Below are 20,873 nucleotides of genomic sequence, written 5' to 3' on the forward strand. Positions count from 1 at the left end.
TAGTCATTCACCGAAGACCTCGTACAAATGTAATACCCACCCCTCATGTAAAATCCCGCACTAGGGGCCTTTAAGGTATAAATAAATAAATAAATAAATACATTTAAACGTTTCCCGTGCCCAACAAAAGACTTAAACTTACGTTCAGGGTGTTGCTATTCTTGAAGTAGAAATATACGTAGTAGTAGCCCGCCGCAAATCCGGGGTGATTTGCATCCTTGTGGCCTAGCCAACCCTTGTGTCCACCGTCTTTATTCACAGCCGTTACGGAGTAAAGTCCCCAGTTTTCCTTGTTTGCCCATCCGATCATATAGGCGTGGGGCAGACTGCCTAACATAGGACAAAACCTGCAAAAACAATGCGAGTACAAATTGAAAATATGGCCATCAAAAATTGTTTATCGTTAAATGACGATCTTATCTTGCGTTGCCGCACCACTAATGCAAGGTATTGGGTGCCATGAACGCTCACACGAGTTGTGAAATCCAGCCTTCAACTCGATTTTCAGATATGGTTAGCAATAGCGGTAAGGTGAGCTAAAATTGACACAAACGCACTTCTGTTTCTTTTTCTGGAGATCACCCACTTTGGTACAGCGCAGATCGCCTAGACGGAATATGCACGTGAGACCATCCGACCGCGATATCAAACCAACACCAGCGATAAGTAGGCGCTACCATCACTAGTATTTGCAATCGGCAAACATCCCGGCGATCTGCACATCACCAAACCACATGAAGGACACTTCTTGACAAACCCTAAAAAGTGGCAGCAGCAGTGGCCTATTACGTGCAACAGGACCTGAACGCCCTTGTGATCTGTCTTCTGCAATTTAGTGTTAACGTTTGACGGAAAACATTGTTATTTTTTTGTTTTTGAACGCCTTCACTGCTGCCAACTTCAACTTTAATCTGAAAGAGCTCTGACATATACCCATGGCTAAAGACTCGGCGAAACTAAGGAACGAAAAATCTGAGCGGACTTCACTAATTTCAAAGAGCAACAAAGTCAGGAAATGAGGGCCTTGCGACAGAGTATCAAACGTATATTACGAAATAACGTTCAAGAAGTGCGGAATTAACTAAAATACTTGCGTTCAAGCATTGAACAGACATACAAAAGACGTATCAGCTTTAGTCCAAACGCTAGACAAAGAAATGGTGAAGAATGCCAAACTAGCAAGAGATAACCACGAACTTCGTGCTAGATGTGAATCCTTTGAAAATGATATCTAGGATCTCGAGAATTGGCTTGGTCATGCACAGCAGCGTTCACGCAACGTCAACCTCGAAGTAAAATGTGTTGTCAAGCCAAGTGGCTGAAAGGTAACCACTGGTTTAGTTTTTGAGTTCCGTGCCGCCGTCGTGCTACCCTCCGTGTGGCGTGCCACTAAGAGCGCTGTATTCTGTAACAGTTTGCTTTGGAACCGGTTCGCTCTCACGAATGCCATTGATCGGCGCTACATTGTCGTCATCCCTGGTGGGCGTGACAACAAATTTTGTTGTCGCCACACAGGTTGCCAATCATCTGAAAAGGAACCCGTCGTTTGCTACGAGAGGAACAGCGAAGAAGTGGCTCGCTGCAGGGTCGCGCGCGGTGGCGAGCATGACCTTGAGGGTTGCTAGGGCAACCATGGCCGTCTGCTAGTCTCACGCTGGCCGGCGCGACGAGAGGGATGCCGATATTGGCTCCTTTGGTTGTGTTGCTGGTGAGCGTTGGCCAAAGACAGCGACGTAGACGAGAGGCAACGGTGAGACGCGTAGGACATGAGCGAAGGCGAGTTCGGAAGGCATTTTAAGCACCACTTGCGACGAGCTAGAATATCGCGGAGCACAAGATTTAGTAGCGTTCACACTGCGACGTAAGTGCTGTGTGCGCTACATTTTCTTTTTTCTTTCTTTACTACGGGTTGTTTTCAGCAGTGCGTCAGGAATGTAGAAGCTATTAGGTTATCTCAACCGTCAGTAAGTGGCATCATTGCCGCCATTGCTATGGTCATTACGGCTGAGGGAAAAGAAAAAGGGGTGTCAGATTTCTCTACACGCTGCAGGAGAAAGCCCAAGACAGGGACGCTTTCTTGATCACGGCAAGATTCTTGAAGTTGTGAGGTGTGTGGATGGAAATCTCGTCGAAATCGTCCACCCTAAAAAGCATAATGTAACCGTGAAAAGGACAACGGACGAAGAAGGAAACACACTGGACAAGCGCGCTTGATCAGTGTGTTTCCTTTTTCGTTCTTTGGCGTTTGCGTGGTTACATTATGCATTCTAATATCGATCACCTACTAGCCCGCCTTTCTTTGTTATATATGTATGCACCCTAAGAAACTCAGCCGCGGCTAAACAAAATCATATTAGAGGCGCGGCCTGCACACAGAGAACCCTTTTGATTGCTTAACGTATGGCGCACCACCTAGCCACAAAAATAAATAAATAAAGCAAAGCAGATAAAATTAAACTACTAGCTGTCAGCGTCGGAAGCTCAGTTAATACTGGGAATTAAACATGCAAGTGTTGTATACAAACCAATATTTTTTTACCAAAATAGCAACATCCTTCAATTACTATAGCTTCCCCAAAGTACAGACAAAAATTATGACGTGACCTTGCGATAGAACGTCGTTCATTCATTGGTCTCCTTGCGCCGCGATATTCCACTCTTTCTCCGAGTAACGTCACCTTGACGTAAAAGCCAGACGGAACCGGTTCCAAAGCGAACCGTTAGAGAATGCGGCCCCTGCTTTCAATAAAAGTGTACCCTCTTGTCAACACCGAGCCTCATAAACATTTGTTGTGCAAAAATTATTCAAATGTAAAGTAAAAAAAAAACAAGACTTAGCACTTGATAAGTTCACGAAAAATCCGAGCACACCTACGCGCTACTTATAAGCTGAGAATGCGAAAGCGTGAATGTCCAATTGAATGCCGATGAGCAGTCCGAGTTACGAACTCCTCGCGGGAAAGCGGGCGAGTTTTGATTTGGCTTTATCGACGTGGTGTTAGAACCTAGCCGAGAGCTTGCGCGAACAATGCCGGTAACACAGGCTTCCGAGAGCGAGGGCGACGTCGCGGCGATACCCTCTCCCCTCTCTATATCTGCCGCGCTTGCGTCTATATTTCGCGAGCTCAACTCCGTCAAGGCCCGCTCGTGCCGTAGCTTCAAGCCAATCTGAACTCCGTCGACGCGTGCTTTTTGCGGCACGGTGCAACCAATGGCTGGTACAGACAGCGAACGCCGGCTTTTTCCTTGAATGATCCATTCGACGCTATCGCATCGATAATAAAGAGAAAGTGAAGAGTCTGTCGAATTCAATAAGACGCTCGCATACGGATGAAGGAAACTTATAAACCACGCAGGTAATTTTTTTTTTGGGGGGGGGGATTTTCCATTTAGGAGCGACGTAATTGTCGGTTAAAATTGCGCTGTGGCTCCGCCCCCCGTCGAGCACCGCGCGCTGCTGCTGACGCTGACGATGCGAGCGGAGACCGGAAACCGCGGCGTAGTGGCATCAGCACTGGTGTTCCGTTCCTTAGCAGTCTCTGCGACCGTGCTTGACCGTGCTCGTTTCTGCGTGCGTGCCATCATAATCGGCTTCGCTCGACCCTGCATTCCTCTGTCTGTGTGTATCTAGAGTGGTAGTTCACGTGCACAGCATCAATTGAAGTAGTGGCACGATCATGCCGGCGTTCTGTGCAGCCTACGGTTGCACGATCCGCGGTCGTGACGACGTTCCGATGTTCCATTACTTCCCGTAAGACGAGAAGCTTTCAGCTAAGTGGGAGGCTGCCGTGAATCGAAAGAATTTAAAGCACTCAAGAACATCAGCGCTGTGCTCTAACCACTTCCGTGATGACAATAACTACCAGAGTTTATCAATAATGCGTGAATTAGTGAGAGTACGACTTGCTGCTAGTAGGCTTTCTAAACGCAGCTCCATAAGGTTGGGGCAACGAACACACAAAGACGGGATGGGTGCAGGCGGACGGGTGGTAACTGGTCTTGGAAGACCTTATGTATACACTAACCCGTCCAAACCTGGATTTTGATTTACTGCTAGCTCATTCGTGTTATCACGCTGAAAGGAAGGTGCTTGTTTATCCCCCACCCTTGACGCAGGTTTCATCGCAAACCGCCGTTAATTTTCCATTCGCACGTGTGTTGTGAAACAGCCAGCATGCAGCTATCATAACGCAGTGCAAGTGTAAAGTTTCATTCAGCGTTCCAGTGAGTTCGTTTCAGGGTCAAACAACTGTACTATTATGTTTCCACATGCCTCCTCAAGGTGCGTAAGCGGAGAACTACTACGTCAAGTGTAAAGTTTGTATGTGTTTGAAAGCCGGCGTACGCCAGGACGCAGCGCTCCTCCTTCTCTCGCGCACAGAGAGAAACCAGTCGTCTCACATAGCCAACGGAATTCGCCGTCTTTACAGCTCCGGTAACAAGTAGCGTGCAGATCATGCGCTGATGAAGGTCACTACACCTGCTACAAGAGCCGGAAAACTTTTCCCGCATCTAAACCGTCTGTGTAGATTGCCGACAGCTTTGGAGTAGCCCACAAATGCCGATGATCGCTTCTCCGCTTACGCACCTTGAGGAGGCATGTGGAAACATAATAGTACAGTTGTTTGACCCTGAAACGAACTCACTGGAACGCTGAATGCAGCTTTGTAAAGAACATCCTCACCAAAGAACATTTCTAACAAGAGGAGAGACCAGCGCTTCAGTTTCGTTCGCGTCGAAAGCACTGCTCGCTACAGCATGTTTTGCTTCTTCGAGAGGCCGGCTCATCGCAATCGGCTCGTACATGTAGGGAGCAACGCCGAACTCCTCAGAGAAACGCAAGCTATCGAAATGTACAATTCCGTCTCTGCAAAACAACAGCGCCAAACCACCTTGCACCGTGCTTCATGTGTAGCTGCAGCGGCCGGTCCGGACGAACACCTTTGTTGACGTCACCAGACGCCCGACCAATCACAGGCCGAAACGAGATGCGCGAGCTAACCGAGTCTGCTGCTGCACTTTTCGTCTAAATAAAATCTGTTTGCGCTTTTTTTCGCTCAATTTCGATGCGATATTCGAATTCGGAGGGTTGAAAACCATCACGCACAGCTATTCACTCATTTATTCTGGAAAACCCTTCAGCTTCCCTTTAACCTCGCAAAGAGGCTGCCGGGAGGAAAAACAAGCGCAGTCAATAGTCAAGCCACATCTGGGGCGCTATAACGTAAAGCTGTTCCAAACTTTTCTATTCTAACTCTTCAACCTGCCCTCAGGATTGGTGAAAACCGTTTTGAACCACCCCCACTTCTCCAGTCTGTCATGTGACGTCACGAAAACCGCGATATCTTCTGATATGACGGGTACACACTGATTATGCATGATTGTACTGAACAAAAGAAAAATAGATGTTTCTGATTCGACGCCTTTTCGCCATTAGCCCTCGGCTTTCAGGCTGCTCCCACGACAGGCCATTTTCAGGCTGCACCCACTTCACCTGCCTGTCGCGCGACGTCATAAAACCACGAAAACTGACCACGTCAAAGTGGCGTGGGTACGCTAAAGATGCATTAAAATACCGAGCACACTTGAATTTTTTTCTGAATAGCCGACGGCTGCCACGTTCCGAAAGGAATAAAAGATGGCTACCGATGATCGCTCAGGCATTGTCTACTGCACCTAGCGGAGAGCATGGGTACAGAGAGCATGCGTACAATAAAATGTTTTCCGTGGCCTTGTAACGTTTTTCAACACTTTCGGCACGCTTACGACCTCGCTCTGCCAACTCTTCGTTACTGAGGATCCGTTTTAGTGGCATTCTGAACCTTCCGTTGCACGCGGCCATGACTTTGGACCAGCCACCTCAAGCTAAGTAAGGGAAAGCGAACAATTGCAGACGCCCGCACCACCCCCTTAATCAGGTTATCAATTTGCAGTGTACTGACTCGGCCCCATCGAATCCCTCTCCACTTGAGCGTGCTCCTCGCCTCTTGTCAGATAATTAGGTAAGGCAAGCTGTTCAGTGTAGGCAACGTTATTCGGTTTTAAAGCAAAAAAAGAAATAACCTCCTATAAACGAGGACAGAACTTGATTGGCCTGTTCAGGCAACCCTGCGGGTCAACGCCCGATGCTGGCGTCAGCGGTTACGCAAATTTGACATTAGCAGATAGGAATAAAAACATATAACAATCGTTTTACGTCATGGGGCCCCTGGCTGTCATGTCGCCGCAGGCAGCGTCACGCCCATTCTTTTTTATTCATCTTCCTTTGACTCGGGAGTTTAGACGGTGTTCTCTACTCGTGCGCTCGGTTCTTTGTGAGAACTCGAGTGAAACAAAAGTTCGGGGTGTGCGACACAAAACTAAATACCAAAAACATCTCAAGGTAAGCTTAGACCAAAGAGAAAGGACTTCAACAAGAGAGGACACTAGACGAAAAGTCGCAAAAGGAAATACGTCACGCCTGTATTAATGTCATCTGTTAGCTGCCGCGAGCATCGGAAGAAAGTGAAATGAAGTTACACGACACTGGTTGATTATTTTTATTCTTTCCGGTGAAAACTAAAAAAAAGCTTTGCATATCAATGAATTTATACTTTCGAACTTATTTTTCTTCCGTTACCTAGCAACAATCTAACGGCACGCCAGAAGAGCGAGATGCATGCGTAACGCGCCAGACACGCCGCAGAAGCGAGCGAGGCGGCCTGCTCGCTCCCTCTCATTTTAACGCGATAGCGTTAAGGAGCTCGTGTCGCAGAAAAGCCGGTGTCGTCGGCGTCGGTGTCGGCGGCGTTGGCCATGAGCGATAAATCCCAGCAGGCCCTTCATGAATAAAAAACAACTTGCAAGATGGGCTGGGTGGGAATCGAACCAGGGTCTCCGGAGTGTGAGACGGAGGCGCTACCACTGAGCCACGATTTTTTTTTCTTTATTTTTGAGCCACGATTTCCATGCTTCAAAGCGGTACAAACGCGCCTCTAGTGAATGCGGTGTTGCCTTAGAAACGAGCTCTTCTAAGGCTCAGGCATGCGTCGCTTGCTCACGCGCACATTTCGTTGCCGCGCCGAACGCTGCGTTGCTCGACGCTCACCGCGTCCGATGCGGGGCGCGTAGTCGCTGCGCCGAAGCCCATTCTCACATCCCTTGGCGGGTCCACGGGAACGCTGTCGCGTTCCACTCTTGAAGGCGAAGCTTAAGCGTCCTCCAGTTTTTTTTATGCATTCTATTGTTTCGACTTATTCCCTACCTATTATTGTGTTAATTCTCTCTGCAATTCGACATGGGACCACAGCACTATTGGACTATGGCAAGTTCAGAAATGATGTTTGACACTCTGCGACGCATTTCAAGCAATTTAGGCTTATTACACGGAGACTAGACTTGTAACACAGCTGGCAAAAAAAACGGCTTAGCCGTACTAGCGCAGTTAAAGTGAAATAATGACTCATAATGGGAAATGTTTGCGGCGATTTCTATGGGTCCCACATTACTGTGACTAATTTCGGTAGCTTCTGGGTGCGTTCGCCGCATGGGGTTGTAATGTACTTGGCGAAAATCCTCTCGGCCGTGTGAAGCAGTTACTTTCGCGCGTAACTACTGTTACTGGGATAAGTTCGTGACGCTTTCTCTGACCCCGAGAACTATTCAAATTATACTTCGCTACTCTTGGGATACCTTTGATGTAAGCTCGCGGCTGCTGACGTTGTGACACACAGAAAAGCAGTTGTTCGGCCATGTGGCGCAGTTAGTTTCGCGTGTATATAACCTTAATGGGACAAGTTTGGGACGGTTCCCCTGACCCCAAGCATATTTGTAGTTATTTCATTACCTTTGGGATAATTTTGATGCAAGCTCGCCGCTCCCAGCTGTGACATCGTTAACGAAAGACAGTTGTTCGGCCGTGCGACGCAGTTAGTTTCGCGTGTATATAACCTTACTGGGACAAGTTTGTGACGGTTTCTCTGACGCCGACTATTATTGGAGTTATTTCGTTACTTTTGGGATACTTATGATGCAAGCTCGCCGCTTCTGGCGTTGTGACACAGTTAACGAAAAGCAGTTGTTCGGCCGTGCGACGCAGTTAGTTTCGCGTGTATATAATCTCACTGGGACAAGATTGTGAAGGTTTCTCTGACCCCGAACATTATTGTAGTTATTTCGTAACTTTTGGGATACTTTTGATGCAAGCTCGCCGCTTCTGGCGTTGTGACACAGTTAACGAAAAGCAGTTCGGCCGTGCGACGCAGTTAATTTCGCGTGTATATAATCTCACTTCGACAAGATTGTGACGATTTTTCTGACGCAGAACATTATTCTAGCGATTTCGTTACATTTGGGATACTTTTCATGCAAGGTCGCCGCTTCTAGCGTTGTGACACAGTTAACGAAAATCAGCAGTTCGGCCGTGCGACGCAGTTGGTTTCGCGTGTATATAATCTCACTGGGACAAGATTGTGACGCTTTCTCTGGCCCCAAACATTATTGTAGTGCTTTCGTTACTTTTGGAATACTTTTGATGCAAGCTCGCCGCTTCGGGCGTTGTGACGCAGTTAAAGAAAAATAGTGTTTCGGCCGTGTAAGGCACCTAGTTTCGCATGTATATTATATCTTCCTGGGACAAGTTTGTGACGCTTTCTCTGACCCCGAACATTATTCTAGCGATTTCGTTACTCTTGGGATACTTTTCATGCAAGCTCACCGCATCTAGCGTTGTGACACAGTTAACGAAAACCAGCAGTTCGGCCGTGCTACGCAGTTGGTTTCGCGTGTATATTATATCTTACTGGAACAACTTTGTGGCGCTTTCTCTGGCCCCGAACATTAGTGCAGTGATTTCGTTACCTTTGGGATACGTTTAATACATGCTCGCCGCTTCCGTTGTTGTGACACAGTTAAAGAAAAACAGTTGTTCGGCCGTGCAACGCAGTTAGTTTCGCGGGTATAAAATCTTACTGGGAGAAGTTTGCGACGCTTTCTCTGACCCAGAACACTGTTGTACTGATTTCGTTATTCTTGGATACTTTTGATGCAAACTCGCCACTTATGGCGTTGTGACACAGTAAAAAAAAAACAGTTGTTCGGCTGTGTGACGCAGCTATTTTGGCGTGTATACAATCTTACTGGGACAAGTTTGTGACGCTTTCTCTGGCCCCGAACATTCTTGTAGTGATTTCGTCACTTTTGGGATGCTTTTGATTCATGCTCGCCGCTTCTGGCGTTGTGACACAGTTAAGAAAAAGCAGTTGTTCGGCCGTGCGACGAAGTTAATTTTATAGGTATATATTCTTACTGGGAGAAGCTTGTGACGCTTACTCTGGCCCCGAACATTGTTGTAGTGATTTCGTTACTTCTGGGATGCTTTTGTTCCAAACACGCCGTTTCTGGCGTTGTGACACAGTCAACGTGAAGCAGATGTTCATCCATGTGACGCAGTTAGTTTCGCGTGCATGTAATCTCACTGGGACAAGATTGTGACGCTTTCTCTGACCCCGAACATTATTCTAGCGATTTCGTTACTTTTGGGATACTTTTCATGCAAGCTCGCCGCATCTAGCGTTGTTAACGAAAAGCAGCAGTCTGGCCGTGCGACGCAGTTGGTTACGCGTGTATATAATCTTACTGGGACAAGATTGTGACGATTTCTCTGACGCCGAGCATTGTTGTAGTCATCTCGTTACTTTTGGAATACTTTTGATGCAAGCTCGCCGCTTCTGGCGTTGTGACACAGTTAACGAAAAGCAGTTGTTCGGCCGTGCTACGCAGTTAGTTTCACGGGCATATATTCTTATTGGGAGAAGCTTGCGACGCTTTCTCTGGCCTAGAACATTGTTGTAGTGATTTCGTTACTTCTGGGATGCTTTTGTTGCAAACACGCCGTTTCTGGCGTTGTGACACAGTCAACGAAAAGCAGTTGTTCGGCCGTGCGACGCAGTTAGTTTCGATTGTATGTAATCTCACTGGGACAAGATTGTGACGATTTTTCAGATCCCGAACATTGTTGTAGACATTCCCTTACTTTTGGAATACGTTACATGCAAGCTTGGCGCTTCTGGTGTTGTGAGACATTTAACGAAAAGCAGTTGTTCGGCCGTGTGACGCAGTTTGTTTCGCGTATATATAATCTTACTGGGACAAGTTTAAGCCACTTTCTCTGACCCAGAACATCGTTGTAATGATTTCGTTACTTTTGGAATACTTTTGATGCAAGCTCACCGCTTCTGGCGTTGTGACGAAGTTAACGAAAATCAGCTGTTCGGTCGTATGACGCAGTTAGTTTCGCGTGTATATAATCTCGCTGGGACAAGTGTGTGACGCTTTTTCTGACCCCGAACAATATTATATTGATTTCGTTACTTTTCGGATACTTTCGGTGCAAGCTCGCCGCTTGTAGCGTTGCGACACAGTTAATGAAAAGCAGATGTTCGGCCGTGCGGCGCAGTTGGTTTCGCGGATATATGATCTTACTGGAAGTTTGTGAGGCTTTCTCTGGCCCCGAACATTACTCTAGTGATTTCGTTACTTCTGGGATGCTTTTGATGCGAACTCGTCGCTTCTGTCGTTGTGACACAGTTAACGAAAAGCAGTTCTTCGACCATGTGACGCAGTTAGTTTCGGGTGTATATAATCTTACTGGGAGAAGTTTGCGACGCTTTGTCTGACCCCGAACATTCTTGTAGACAACTTGTTACTTCTGGGATGCTTTTGATGCAAGCTTGCCGCTTCTGGCGTTGTGACACAGTAAATGAAAAGCAGTTGTTCGGCCATGAGATGCGATTAGTTGCGCGTGTATATAATCCCACTGGGACAAGATTGTGACGATCTCTCAGACCCCGAGCATTATTGTAGTCATTTTGTTACTTTTGGAATACTTTTGATGCATGCTCGCTGCTTCTGGCGTTGTGACACAGTTAACAAAAACCACTTGTTCGGCCATGTGCCGCAGTTAGTTTCGCGTGTATATAATATTACTGGGGCATGTTTGCGACGCTTTCTCTGACCCCGAACATTCTTGTAGTGATTTCGTTAATTTTGGGATACTTTTGATGCAAGCTCGCCCCTTCTGGCGTTCTGACACAGTTAGCGAAAAGCAGTTGTTCGGCCATGAGACGCAATTAGTTTCGCGTGTATATAATCTCACTTGGACAAGATTGTGATAATTTATCTCACCCTGAACATTCTTGTAGTGATTTCGTTGCCTTTGGGATGCTTTTTATGCAAACTCATTGCTTCTCGCGTTGTGACACTGTTAACGAAAAGCAGTTGTTCGGCCGTGTAACGCCGTTAGTTTCACGTGTATATAATCTCACTGGGACAAGATTGTGACAATTTTTCTGAACCCGAACATTGTTGTAGACATTTCGTTACTTTTGCTATACTTTTCATGCAAGCTCGCCGCTTCTGGCGTTGTGACACAGTAAATGAAAAGCAGTTGTTCGGCCATGAGATGCGATTAGTTGCGTGTGTATATAATCTCACTGGGACAAGATTGTGACGATTTCTCTGACCCCGGGCATTATTGTAGTCATTTTGTTACTTTTGGAATACTTTTGATGCAAGCTCGCCGCTTCTGGCGTTGTTACACAGTTAACGAAAAGCAGTTGTTCGGCCATGTGTCGCAGTTAGTTTCGCGTGTATATAATCTTACTGGGACATGTTTGCGACGTTTCCTCTGACCCCGAACATTCTTGTAGTGATTTCGTTATTCTAGGATACTTTTGATGCATGCTCGCTGCTTCTGGCGTTGTGACACAGCTAACGAAACGCAGTTGTTCGGCCGTGCGACGCTGTTGATTTCGCGTGTATATAATCTTACTGGGACAAGTTTGTGACAACTTTTCTGAACCCGAACATTGTTGTGGACATTTCGTTACTTTTGCTATACTTTTCATGCAAGCTCGCCGCTTCTGGCGTTGTGACACAGTAAATGAAAAGCAGTTGTTCGGCCATGAGATGCGATTAGTTGCGCGTATATATAATCTCACTGGGACAAGATGGTGACGATTTCTCTGACCCCGAGCATTATTGTAGTCATTTTGTTACTTTTGGAATATTTTCGATGCAAGCTCGCCGCATCTGGCGTTGTGACACAGTTAACGAAAACCAGTTGTTCGGCCATGTGACGCACCTAGTTTCACGTGTATACAGTCTTACTGGGACAAGTTTTTGACGCTTTCTCTGACCCCAAGCATTATTGTAGTCATTGCGTTACTTCTGGGATACTTCTGATGCAAACCCGCCGCTTCAGGCGTTTTGACACAATTAACGAAAAGCAGTTGTTTGGCCGTGCGATGCAGTTAGTTTCGCGTGTGTATAATCTTACCGGGACAAGCTTGTGAGGCTTTCTCTGACCCCCAGCATTATTCTTGTTATTTCGTTACTTTTGGGATACTTTTGATGCAAGCTCGCCCCTTCTGGCGTTGTGACACAATTAGTGAAAAGCGGTTGTTCGGCCATGTGACCTAGTTAGTTTTGTGTGTATATAATCTCACTGGGACAAGATTGTGACGATTTTTCTGCCCCGAACCTTGTTGTAGACATTTCGTTACTTTTGGAATACTGTTCATGCAAGCTCGCCGCTTGAGGCGTTCTGACACAGTTCACGAAAAGCAGTTGTTCGGCCATGAGACGCAATTAGTTTCGCGTATATGTAATCTCACTTGGACAAGATTGTGATAATTTTTCTCACCCTGAACATTCTTGTAGTGATTTCGTTACCTTTGGGATGCTTTTTATGCAAACTCACCGCTTCTCGCGTTGTGACACTGTTAACGAAAAGCAGTTGTTCGGCCGTGTAACGCCGTTAGTTTCACGTGTATATTGACACGTGTACTTATCTTTATCGGGCGACCAGGTTCGGCCGCCTTACAAAGGTTATCGTGCAGCGCAGGACGCGCCTGCATGTAAAAGAAGTTTCTGGAAAGTTATCGATGCTTCTATCCGCTGTTTGTTGTCGCCGAACTTTGTGTTATCTGATTTCATCGCTTGACACGAATGCTGTAGAACTTTGTAGAAGGCATGCGGGTCCCAACGATTAATCTGGAACATTCGATGACTGCTGTATAAAAGCCGACGCGCTTGACCCGCTGATCAGATTTTTCGACGATCGGCGACTGTGTTCGCCGCTATCGTTGTGCTATAAGTGTTGCCTGTTTTGTGGGCACAGGTTCGCCCAATAAAGGTTAGTTTTGTTGTTCACAGTATTGCTACTGTGTTATTCAACGTCACCACCACGTGACATCTGATGGAGGTGCTTTACGTTCATGTACAGGACGCCCCCGACAAGCCGTAATTCAAGCCCGGACCGCAAAGACAGCACCAGCGCCATCCCGGAACATCGAGCAAGCCGCCGGCTACAGCAGCTGCCCCCGGAACACGGAATTCTACCAGAGACGACCAAGAAGAGCGTCAGAGAAGTTCGTCCAGAGACGACCAAGAAGACAGCCCCAATGGCAGCCGGAGCAGCCCCAATAGTTGTGCAACAGCCCAGGGAGCCACCGACGTTCCGCGATTCCACATTTGAGGACCCGGAAAGCTGTCTGGAGACGTATGAGAGGGTCGCTAAGTTTAACAGTTGGGACAGCGACGACAAGCTGCGGCATGTCTATTTCGCATTGGAAGACGCCGTCAGGACGTGGTTCGAGAATCGGGAAGCCACCTTAACGACGTGGGACCTGTTCCGAAGCGGCTTCTTGCAAACGTTTACAAGCGTCGTGCGAAAAGAGCGAGCCCAAGCTGTACTAGAAACCAGAGTGCAACTGCCAAACGAGACGATCGCGATCTTCACGGAGGAGATGGCTCGTCTTTTCCGGCACGCCGACCCGGAAATGTCGGAGGAGAAAAAAGTTCGCTTCCTGATGCGGGGCGTCAAGCAAGAACTTTTCGCCGGACTTATTCGTAACCCACCGAAGACTGCGGCTGAGTTTTCTGCAGAGGCATCGGTGATCGAGAAAACTCTGTAGATGCGCACCCGGCAATATATCCGCCAGGGGCACACGCCGCAGTATGCCATCCAAGGACTGGGTTCGGACGACCTTCAAGACACTATCAGGGCCATTGTGCGCGAAGAACTGCGCAAGGTCCTGCCTTCGTCGCAGCCTCAAGTAGCTTCCATCGCTGACATTGTGAAAGATGAGGTTCAGTGATCGCTTGGGGTTCCTGAGGTGCAACCTCAATTACCGCAGCCCCAGCCAGAAGCGATGACCTACGCCGCCGTCGCACGCCGTCAAGGTCCCCCTCCGCGACCACGCCAGGGCCCTGCAACGACGCAATTCCGTCGTCCGCCGCAGCCGCCGCCAGCACGCCCACCCGTCGCCCAGCGCACCTACGCGAGGAAGACGGACATTTGGCGAGCACCCGAACACCGCCCGCTCTGCTATCACTGCGGAGAAGCCGGACATGTGTACCGCCGATGCCCATACCGCGACTTGGGACTGAGAGGGTTCGCCGTGAATGCGCCGCGTCCACAGCTTGGCGAGCGCCCACGTGACATCGCCGATTACCTCGCCGCCACTCAGTGGAGCACTCGACGACCGTCCCGTTCGCCATCACCAGGCCGCTACCTGTCGCCGCAGCGTCGACCATACACTGGCCCAGCCCGGGGCCGGTCAACGAGCCCATATCCGGAAAACTAAAAGCAGCAACCGATGGAGGTGCGGTTGCTGTTCGTCAAACTGACGAAGATCCTCCGCCGCCGACGAAGACGACGAAGAAACGATCTCGACGACATAACAACGACACGCCGCCGTCCAGACGAAGTAAGGAAGGCAAGACTACACAGACGAACGACGACTTGACGACGCGACGTTCCAACTTCAGTTCAACACGACGCAGCCGTGATCCGACGCCACGACCTAACTGCAATGCCAGACAAAGAACCACCGACCTCGACGTGCTTCTCGACGACCACGCAGTTACTGCCTTAGTCGACACAGGGGCCGATTAATCCGTAATGAGTGGACACATCGCCGCCCAGTTGAAGACGGTTAAGACTGCATGGGAGGGCCCCCAAATTCGAACCGCTGGAGGACACCTCATTACGCCGACTGGAATCTGCACGGCAAGAATTACCGTTCATGACCGGACTTACCCTGCCACCTTCGTTGTCCTCCAACAGTGTTCACGAGACGTCATTCTCGGCATGGACTTCCTGAATCAACATGGCGCAGTCATCGACCTGTAGTCGAAATTGATAACGCTGTCACAAGATCAAGCGATACCCCCGGAGAGCTGTCGTAGTCACCACGCCTTGAGTGTGCTTGAAGATCAAGTGAGCATCCCGCCGCGCTCCAGCATTATTATTTCCGTCGGCACTGAAACACCCGCTGACGTAGAAGGCGTCATCGAGGGCGACCAACATCTACTGCTCGACCGTGAAATTTGCGTCGCAAGAGGGATCGCTCGACTCCACAGAGGGCAAGTGGAAGTTATGCTAACCAACTTCAGCCAAGAGTTCAAGCACATCAACAAGGGCACGACGATCGCGTACATCGAGGAAATTTTGGAAACCAGTAATGCGTTTGTCCTCTCGGATTCCGCAGCATCTACCCCGACGACGACGGTTCCCGAACCAGACTACGACATTAATCCAAGTCTCCCCGTGATTAAGCAACAGCAGCTCAGAAGTCTGCTGCGACGATACAAAAGCTGCTTTTCGAAGTCATCGAGGATTCGACAAACACCAGTCGCCAAGCATCGCATAATCACCGAGGAGTACGCTCGACCACTCCGCCAGAGCCCTTACCGAGTTTCGACGCGAGAACGTGAAGCTATTAGGCACCAAGTCGACGAAATGCTGCGCGACGACATCATCCAGCCGTCGAGAAGCCCGTGGGCCTCTCCTGTAGTCCTGGTAAAGAAAAAGGACGGAACCCTACGCTTCTGCGTCGATTATCGTCGACTGAACAAGATCACGAAGAAGGATGTGTACCCCCTTCTACGGATAGACGACGCATTGGATCGGCTCTACAATGCTAAATACTTCTCGTCGATGGACCTCAAGTCTGGCTACTGGCAAATAGAAGTCGACGAGAGAGATCGCGAAAAGACTGCCTTCATCACGCCAGACGGCCTCTACGAGTTCAAGGTCATGCCATTCGGACTTTGCTCGGCGCCTGCAACGTTTCAGTGCGTCATGGACACGGTGTTAGCCGGACTGAAGTGGCAGACGTGCCTTGTTTACCTGGATGACGTCGTTGTCTTCGCCGGAAACTTCGACGATCACCTTAGGCGGCTTGCGACAGTGTTAGAAGCCATCAAGTCATCAGGGCTCACTCTGAAGCCGGAAAAGTGCCGTTTCGCTTACGGTGAGCTTTTGTTCCTAGGCCACGTGATCAGCAAATCAGGAGTACGCCCCGACCCAGAGAAGACAGCTGCTATCGCAATGTTCCCGCAGCCAACCGACAAAAAGGCAGTGGGCAGATTCCTTGGCATGTGTGCCTACTATAGGCGCTTTGTCAAGGACTTTTCACGCATCGCGGAGCCGCTAACACATCTAACCAAATGTGATGTCGAGTTCAAGTGGGAAACGCCGCAGGCCAAGGCGTTTCAAGAACTCAAACGACGCATGCAGTCGCCGCCGGTACTTGCACACTTCGACGAGGACGCCGATACCGACATCCACACTGACGCCAGTAGCCTAGGCCTCGGTGCCGTCCTAGTCCAGAGGAAAGAAGGACTTGAAAGGGTGATATCGTATGCTAGCCGGTCGCTGTCAAAAGCGGAAAGCAACTAGTCTACGACTGAAAAGGAATGCCTCGCCATCATTTGGGCTACAGCTAAATTCCGCCCTTACCTCTATGGCAGGCCATTCAAAGTCGTCAGTGACCATCACGCACTGTGTTGGCTAGCTAACTTAAAGGACCCTTCAGGACGGCTGGCACGGTGGAGCCTCAGACTACAAGAATATGACGTCACGGTAGTATACAAGTCCGGAAGAAAACACTCCGACGCCGACTGCTTATCGCGCGCTCCCATCGATCCCCCGCCGCAAGACGACGAGGACGACGACGCCTTCCTTTGGATAATAAGCGCGGAAGACTTCACTAAACAGCAACGAGCCGACCCGGAGCTAAAAGGCCTCGTCGAGTATTTGGAAGGGAACACTGACTTTGTCCCTAGGGCATTTAAGCGCGCGTTGTCTTCGTTCACGCTACAAAACAACCTGCTCGTGAAGAAGTTCTCACCAGTCCGCGCCAGCTACCTTCTTGTTGTACCGTCAGCGCTGCGTCAGGAAATACTGCACGCCCTACACGACGATCCAACCGCTGGGCACCTCGGATCCTCCCGGACGCTGTCGAGAATACAGGAAAGGTATTACTGGCCCCGTCTGACCACCGACGTCACCCGTTACGTCAAGACATGCCGAGGCTGTCAACGACGCAAGACACCACCGACAAGGCCAGCAGGATTGCTACAGCCGATCGAACCTCCTCGCCGACCATTCCAGCAAATTGGGATGGATTTGTTGGGGCCATTTCCGATATCAACATCCGGGAATAAGTGGATCGTCGTGGCGACGGACTATCTCACCCGTTTTGCTGAAACTAAAGCTCTACCAAAAGGCAGCGCAGCCGAAGTGGCGAAATTTTTCGTGGAGAACATCCTGCTGCGACATGGTGCCCCAGAAGTCCTCATCACCGACAGAGGAACGGCTTTTACAGCAGAGCTCACCCAAGCCATTCTGCAGTACAGCCATACAAGCCACAGGAGGACAACTGCCTACCATCCGTAGACGAATGGTCTCACGGAGCGCCTGAACAAGACCCTCGCCGACATGCTAGCAATGTACGTCGACGTCGAACACAAGACGTGGGACGCCGTCCTGCCGTACGTAACCTTTGCGTACAACACGGCGGTGCAAGAAACAACACAGATCACGCCGTTTAAGCTGGTTTACGGCAGGAACCCGACGACGACGCTTGACGCCATGCTGCCGCACGTAGCTGACGAAGAGAATGTTGACGTCGCTAGCTATCTCCAGCGCGCCGAAGAAGCCCGACAGCTCGCGCGCCTGCGAATCAAGAGCCAGCAGAGGACCGAAAGCCGACACTACAACCTCCGACGACGCTTCGTCGAGTACCAACCTGGCGACCGTGTTTGGTTCTGGACCCCGATACGCCGACGAGGACTCAGTGAGAAACTACTCCGACGCTATTTCGGACCCTACAAGGTCATCCGACGTATTGGCGCTCTGGACTATGAGGTCGTGCCAGACGGCATTTGGCATTCACAGCGGCGCCGCGCACGATCTGAAGTGGTCCACGTGGTGCGCCTTAAACCCTTTTACGGACGCTGACGAACTTCGCCATTTTTGTTCTTTTCTTTGCTACGAGTGCTTTTGTCTATTACCTTCGTTTGTTTGCAGCATCGGGTCGATGCTTTTTAAGAGGGGGGTAATGACACGTGTACTTATCTTTATCGGGCGACCAGGTTTGGCCGCCTTACAAATGTTATCGTGCAGCGCAGGACGCGCCTGCATGTAAAAGAAGTTTCTGGAAAGTTATCGATGCTTCTATAGACCAGAACACGCTAGTCTCGCACCCAGACTAACCGAACGCATACTCTCGCACCCGGGTTGCCCGGTGGACCGGCGTACTGGGCTGCCAAAGTGTGTTCGCCGGCGACCAGTAGACACGGCAAGCGCCAGCTCTAGGGCTCCAAAGTGCGGAAATGTGCCCGTTCACACGGATCCAAAGTAGAAGAAGTCATCTGGGCATCATTGCGTCGTGTTTGGATGCCAAAACAACCAGCGGAAAAGGAGCAGGTTGCTTAGCGCTGTTTGCGAAGAGCACAACACACGTAGGGAATGCTGCCGGTGCAGTGTTTTCAGCCTGCGCCGATTTCCATCCGCAACGAAGAATGCCAAGCTGCGCCACCGGTGGATAGCTGCAGTGAATAGGAAGAACTACCAACCCAGTGAAAATGCACGAGTGAGTATTCGATCTGTGTATATTTTGGTGCCACGTTCAACTTTGCGCCCTACAAACGTAATACGCAGGTTAATTTGCTCCGAGCACTTTCTGGGCAACAAGCCTACAGAGCAGAATCCCGCGCCGGTGCTTCGCCTTGGCTATAACAAAAAAGCAAGCCTTTTCGTGTTTTCATTCAGACAGAGCTCCCGACGGTTAAGCGGAACAGTTGAGTTTGTGGTTAGCGATACTTGCAGCTGGTGTACGGAATGACCATTAAGCGTGAACGACAAGTTGTAGGCCTTGCTGGTGAGCGTTATTGCTAATGAAAGTAAACCGAAGTCTGCTCGTCACGTAGCATGCGTCCACAAAAACGTAAACGACGACTACTCGTCGCCGAAGGTGTTCTTGCAGCGCACCTACCTTTACGAGCTGGTGTTGCAGGTGTCATTCGTAACGAATTCATTTGAGCCTCCTGAGCTCTAAACTGCGTGCGGGCTGTTATGCGGGGCAAAGCGCAAAATATTTCCGTTCATATGGCGAGGAAAATAAGGTGCTTAATTATTCTTGTATTTTGTAACAAAATTTTGATCGTTCTCACTAGTTTTTTTTTACTGTTTTTTTTTTCTAAGGGAGCGCCAACAATCCGATGGCCTCGCACAAGCGAAACAGGTCTGGTACCAGGTAGCTGCAGTTGGTGGGGCTAATTTCTTGAAATGCAGGTGCGGTTGTTGTTTTGTAGCAAAGGGGTCCTGATGATGCAGCTTTAAGTAGGGATGGTAATTTTACGTGCCCTGTCATGGTTTGTGCAACTGTACAACAGCTGCATCTGTCATGCTCGCCCTGATATACGGGCTTTGACTGCACATGTAGTTGAACATCATAACTACTGTAGTACCTCATTTTCCAATGACTGCAGGTTTAGCATCATATGCTGCTTGTTCGAGTGCTGTAGGCTTTTGTTCTGAATGTTGTACTCTTTAGTGGTTGCACGATACAATTGGCCTGGTGTATTTTCTATTTCATTTTGAGAGGACTTTATATCTTCGCAAAAGTGATGGCATGGGAAAGAACTACAGCCCTTCTTACTATAACATATATTTTGTTTTCAGTGTGCAGGTGGTGAAGGGCAGGCGTCTGCTAACCAGGCAGTCAAACGACCTCGCCAGTTGGTTGCCAAGCGCGGCCAACCCAGTAGAGACCATTACAAACAACACCAAACTGAAAGTGCAGATGACAGTGTTCTGCGTGCTTTAATAATATATGGCACCAACACAGTGCTGTAAATTCCTTCACAGGTTACGTGCCAAAAAGCTCACAGGTGTTCTAGCATATAGCGCGCGGTTTGTACAAACGTAATAGCGTACCTACCCGATGTATTCGCTTCTGCAGTCTGCACAGCACTCAGTGTGTCCATTGTGGACTTGCACGAGGTCTTGAAGTTTGATTGAATCCAGACAGCGAAAATGACAGGTTAGAAAAAACGTGAAACACGCCTTCCGCCCAGCCAAAAAGCCCAAGTTTCGCTTTCGCGCCGGGTCGCATCTCCCGGCGTGGCAGCCCAGACCTGCTACTTCGCGGCGCTTGGGATAGATGGCGCGACCGGCGCTCATCAATATGGCGGCGCCCTTTGAATTCACGGTGTTCTGGTGTATCCGCTGTTTGTTGTCGCCGAACTTTGTGTTATCTGATTTCACGCTTGACACGAATGGTGTAGAACTTTGTAGAAGGCATGCGGGTCCCAACGATTAATCTGGAACATTCGATGACCGCTGCATAAAAGCCGACGCGCTTGACCCGCTGATCAGATTTTTCGACGATCGCCGACTGTATTCGCCGCTATCGTTGTGCTATAAGTGTAGCCTGTTTTGTGGGCACAGGTTCGCCCAATAAAGGTTAGTTTTGTTGTTCACAGTATTGCTACTGTGTTATTCAACGTCACCACCACGTGACAATATAATCTCACTGGGA

General features: G+C 49.1%; 1 protein-coding gene across 3 annotated transcripts in view; it reads right to left on the reverse strand.

Moving 5' to 3' along the window:
• Nucleotides 1-20,873, reverse strand: part of LOC139060411 (uncharacterized) — a 341,522-nt gene that overhangs the window by 216,899 nt on the left and 103,750 nt on the right. For all 3 annotated transcript variants that reach the window (XR_011514794.1, XM_070539521.1, XM_070539520.1), the window contains exon 5: nucleotides 143-347. Coding sequence is in view for 2 of the 3 variants with exons in the window: in XM_070539521.1 (XP_070395622.1) it covers nucleotides 143-347 (205 nt within the window). In the remaining variant the exon portion in view is untranslated. The remainder of the gene's footprint in view (nucleotides 1-142; nucleotides 348-20,873) is intronic.

Source organism: Dermacentor albipictus, chromosome 5 (assembly GCF_038994185.2).
Source record: "Dermacentor albipictus isolate Rhodes 1998 colony chromosome 5, USDA_Dalb.pri_finalv2, whole genome shotgun sequence".
Classification (NCBI taxonomy): domain Eukaryota; kingdom Metazoa; phylum Arthropoda; class Arachnida; order Ixodida; family Ixodidae; genus Dermacentor; species Dermacentor albipictus.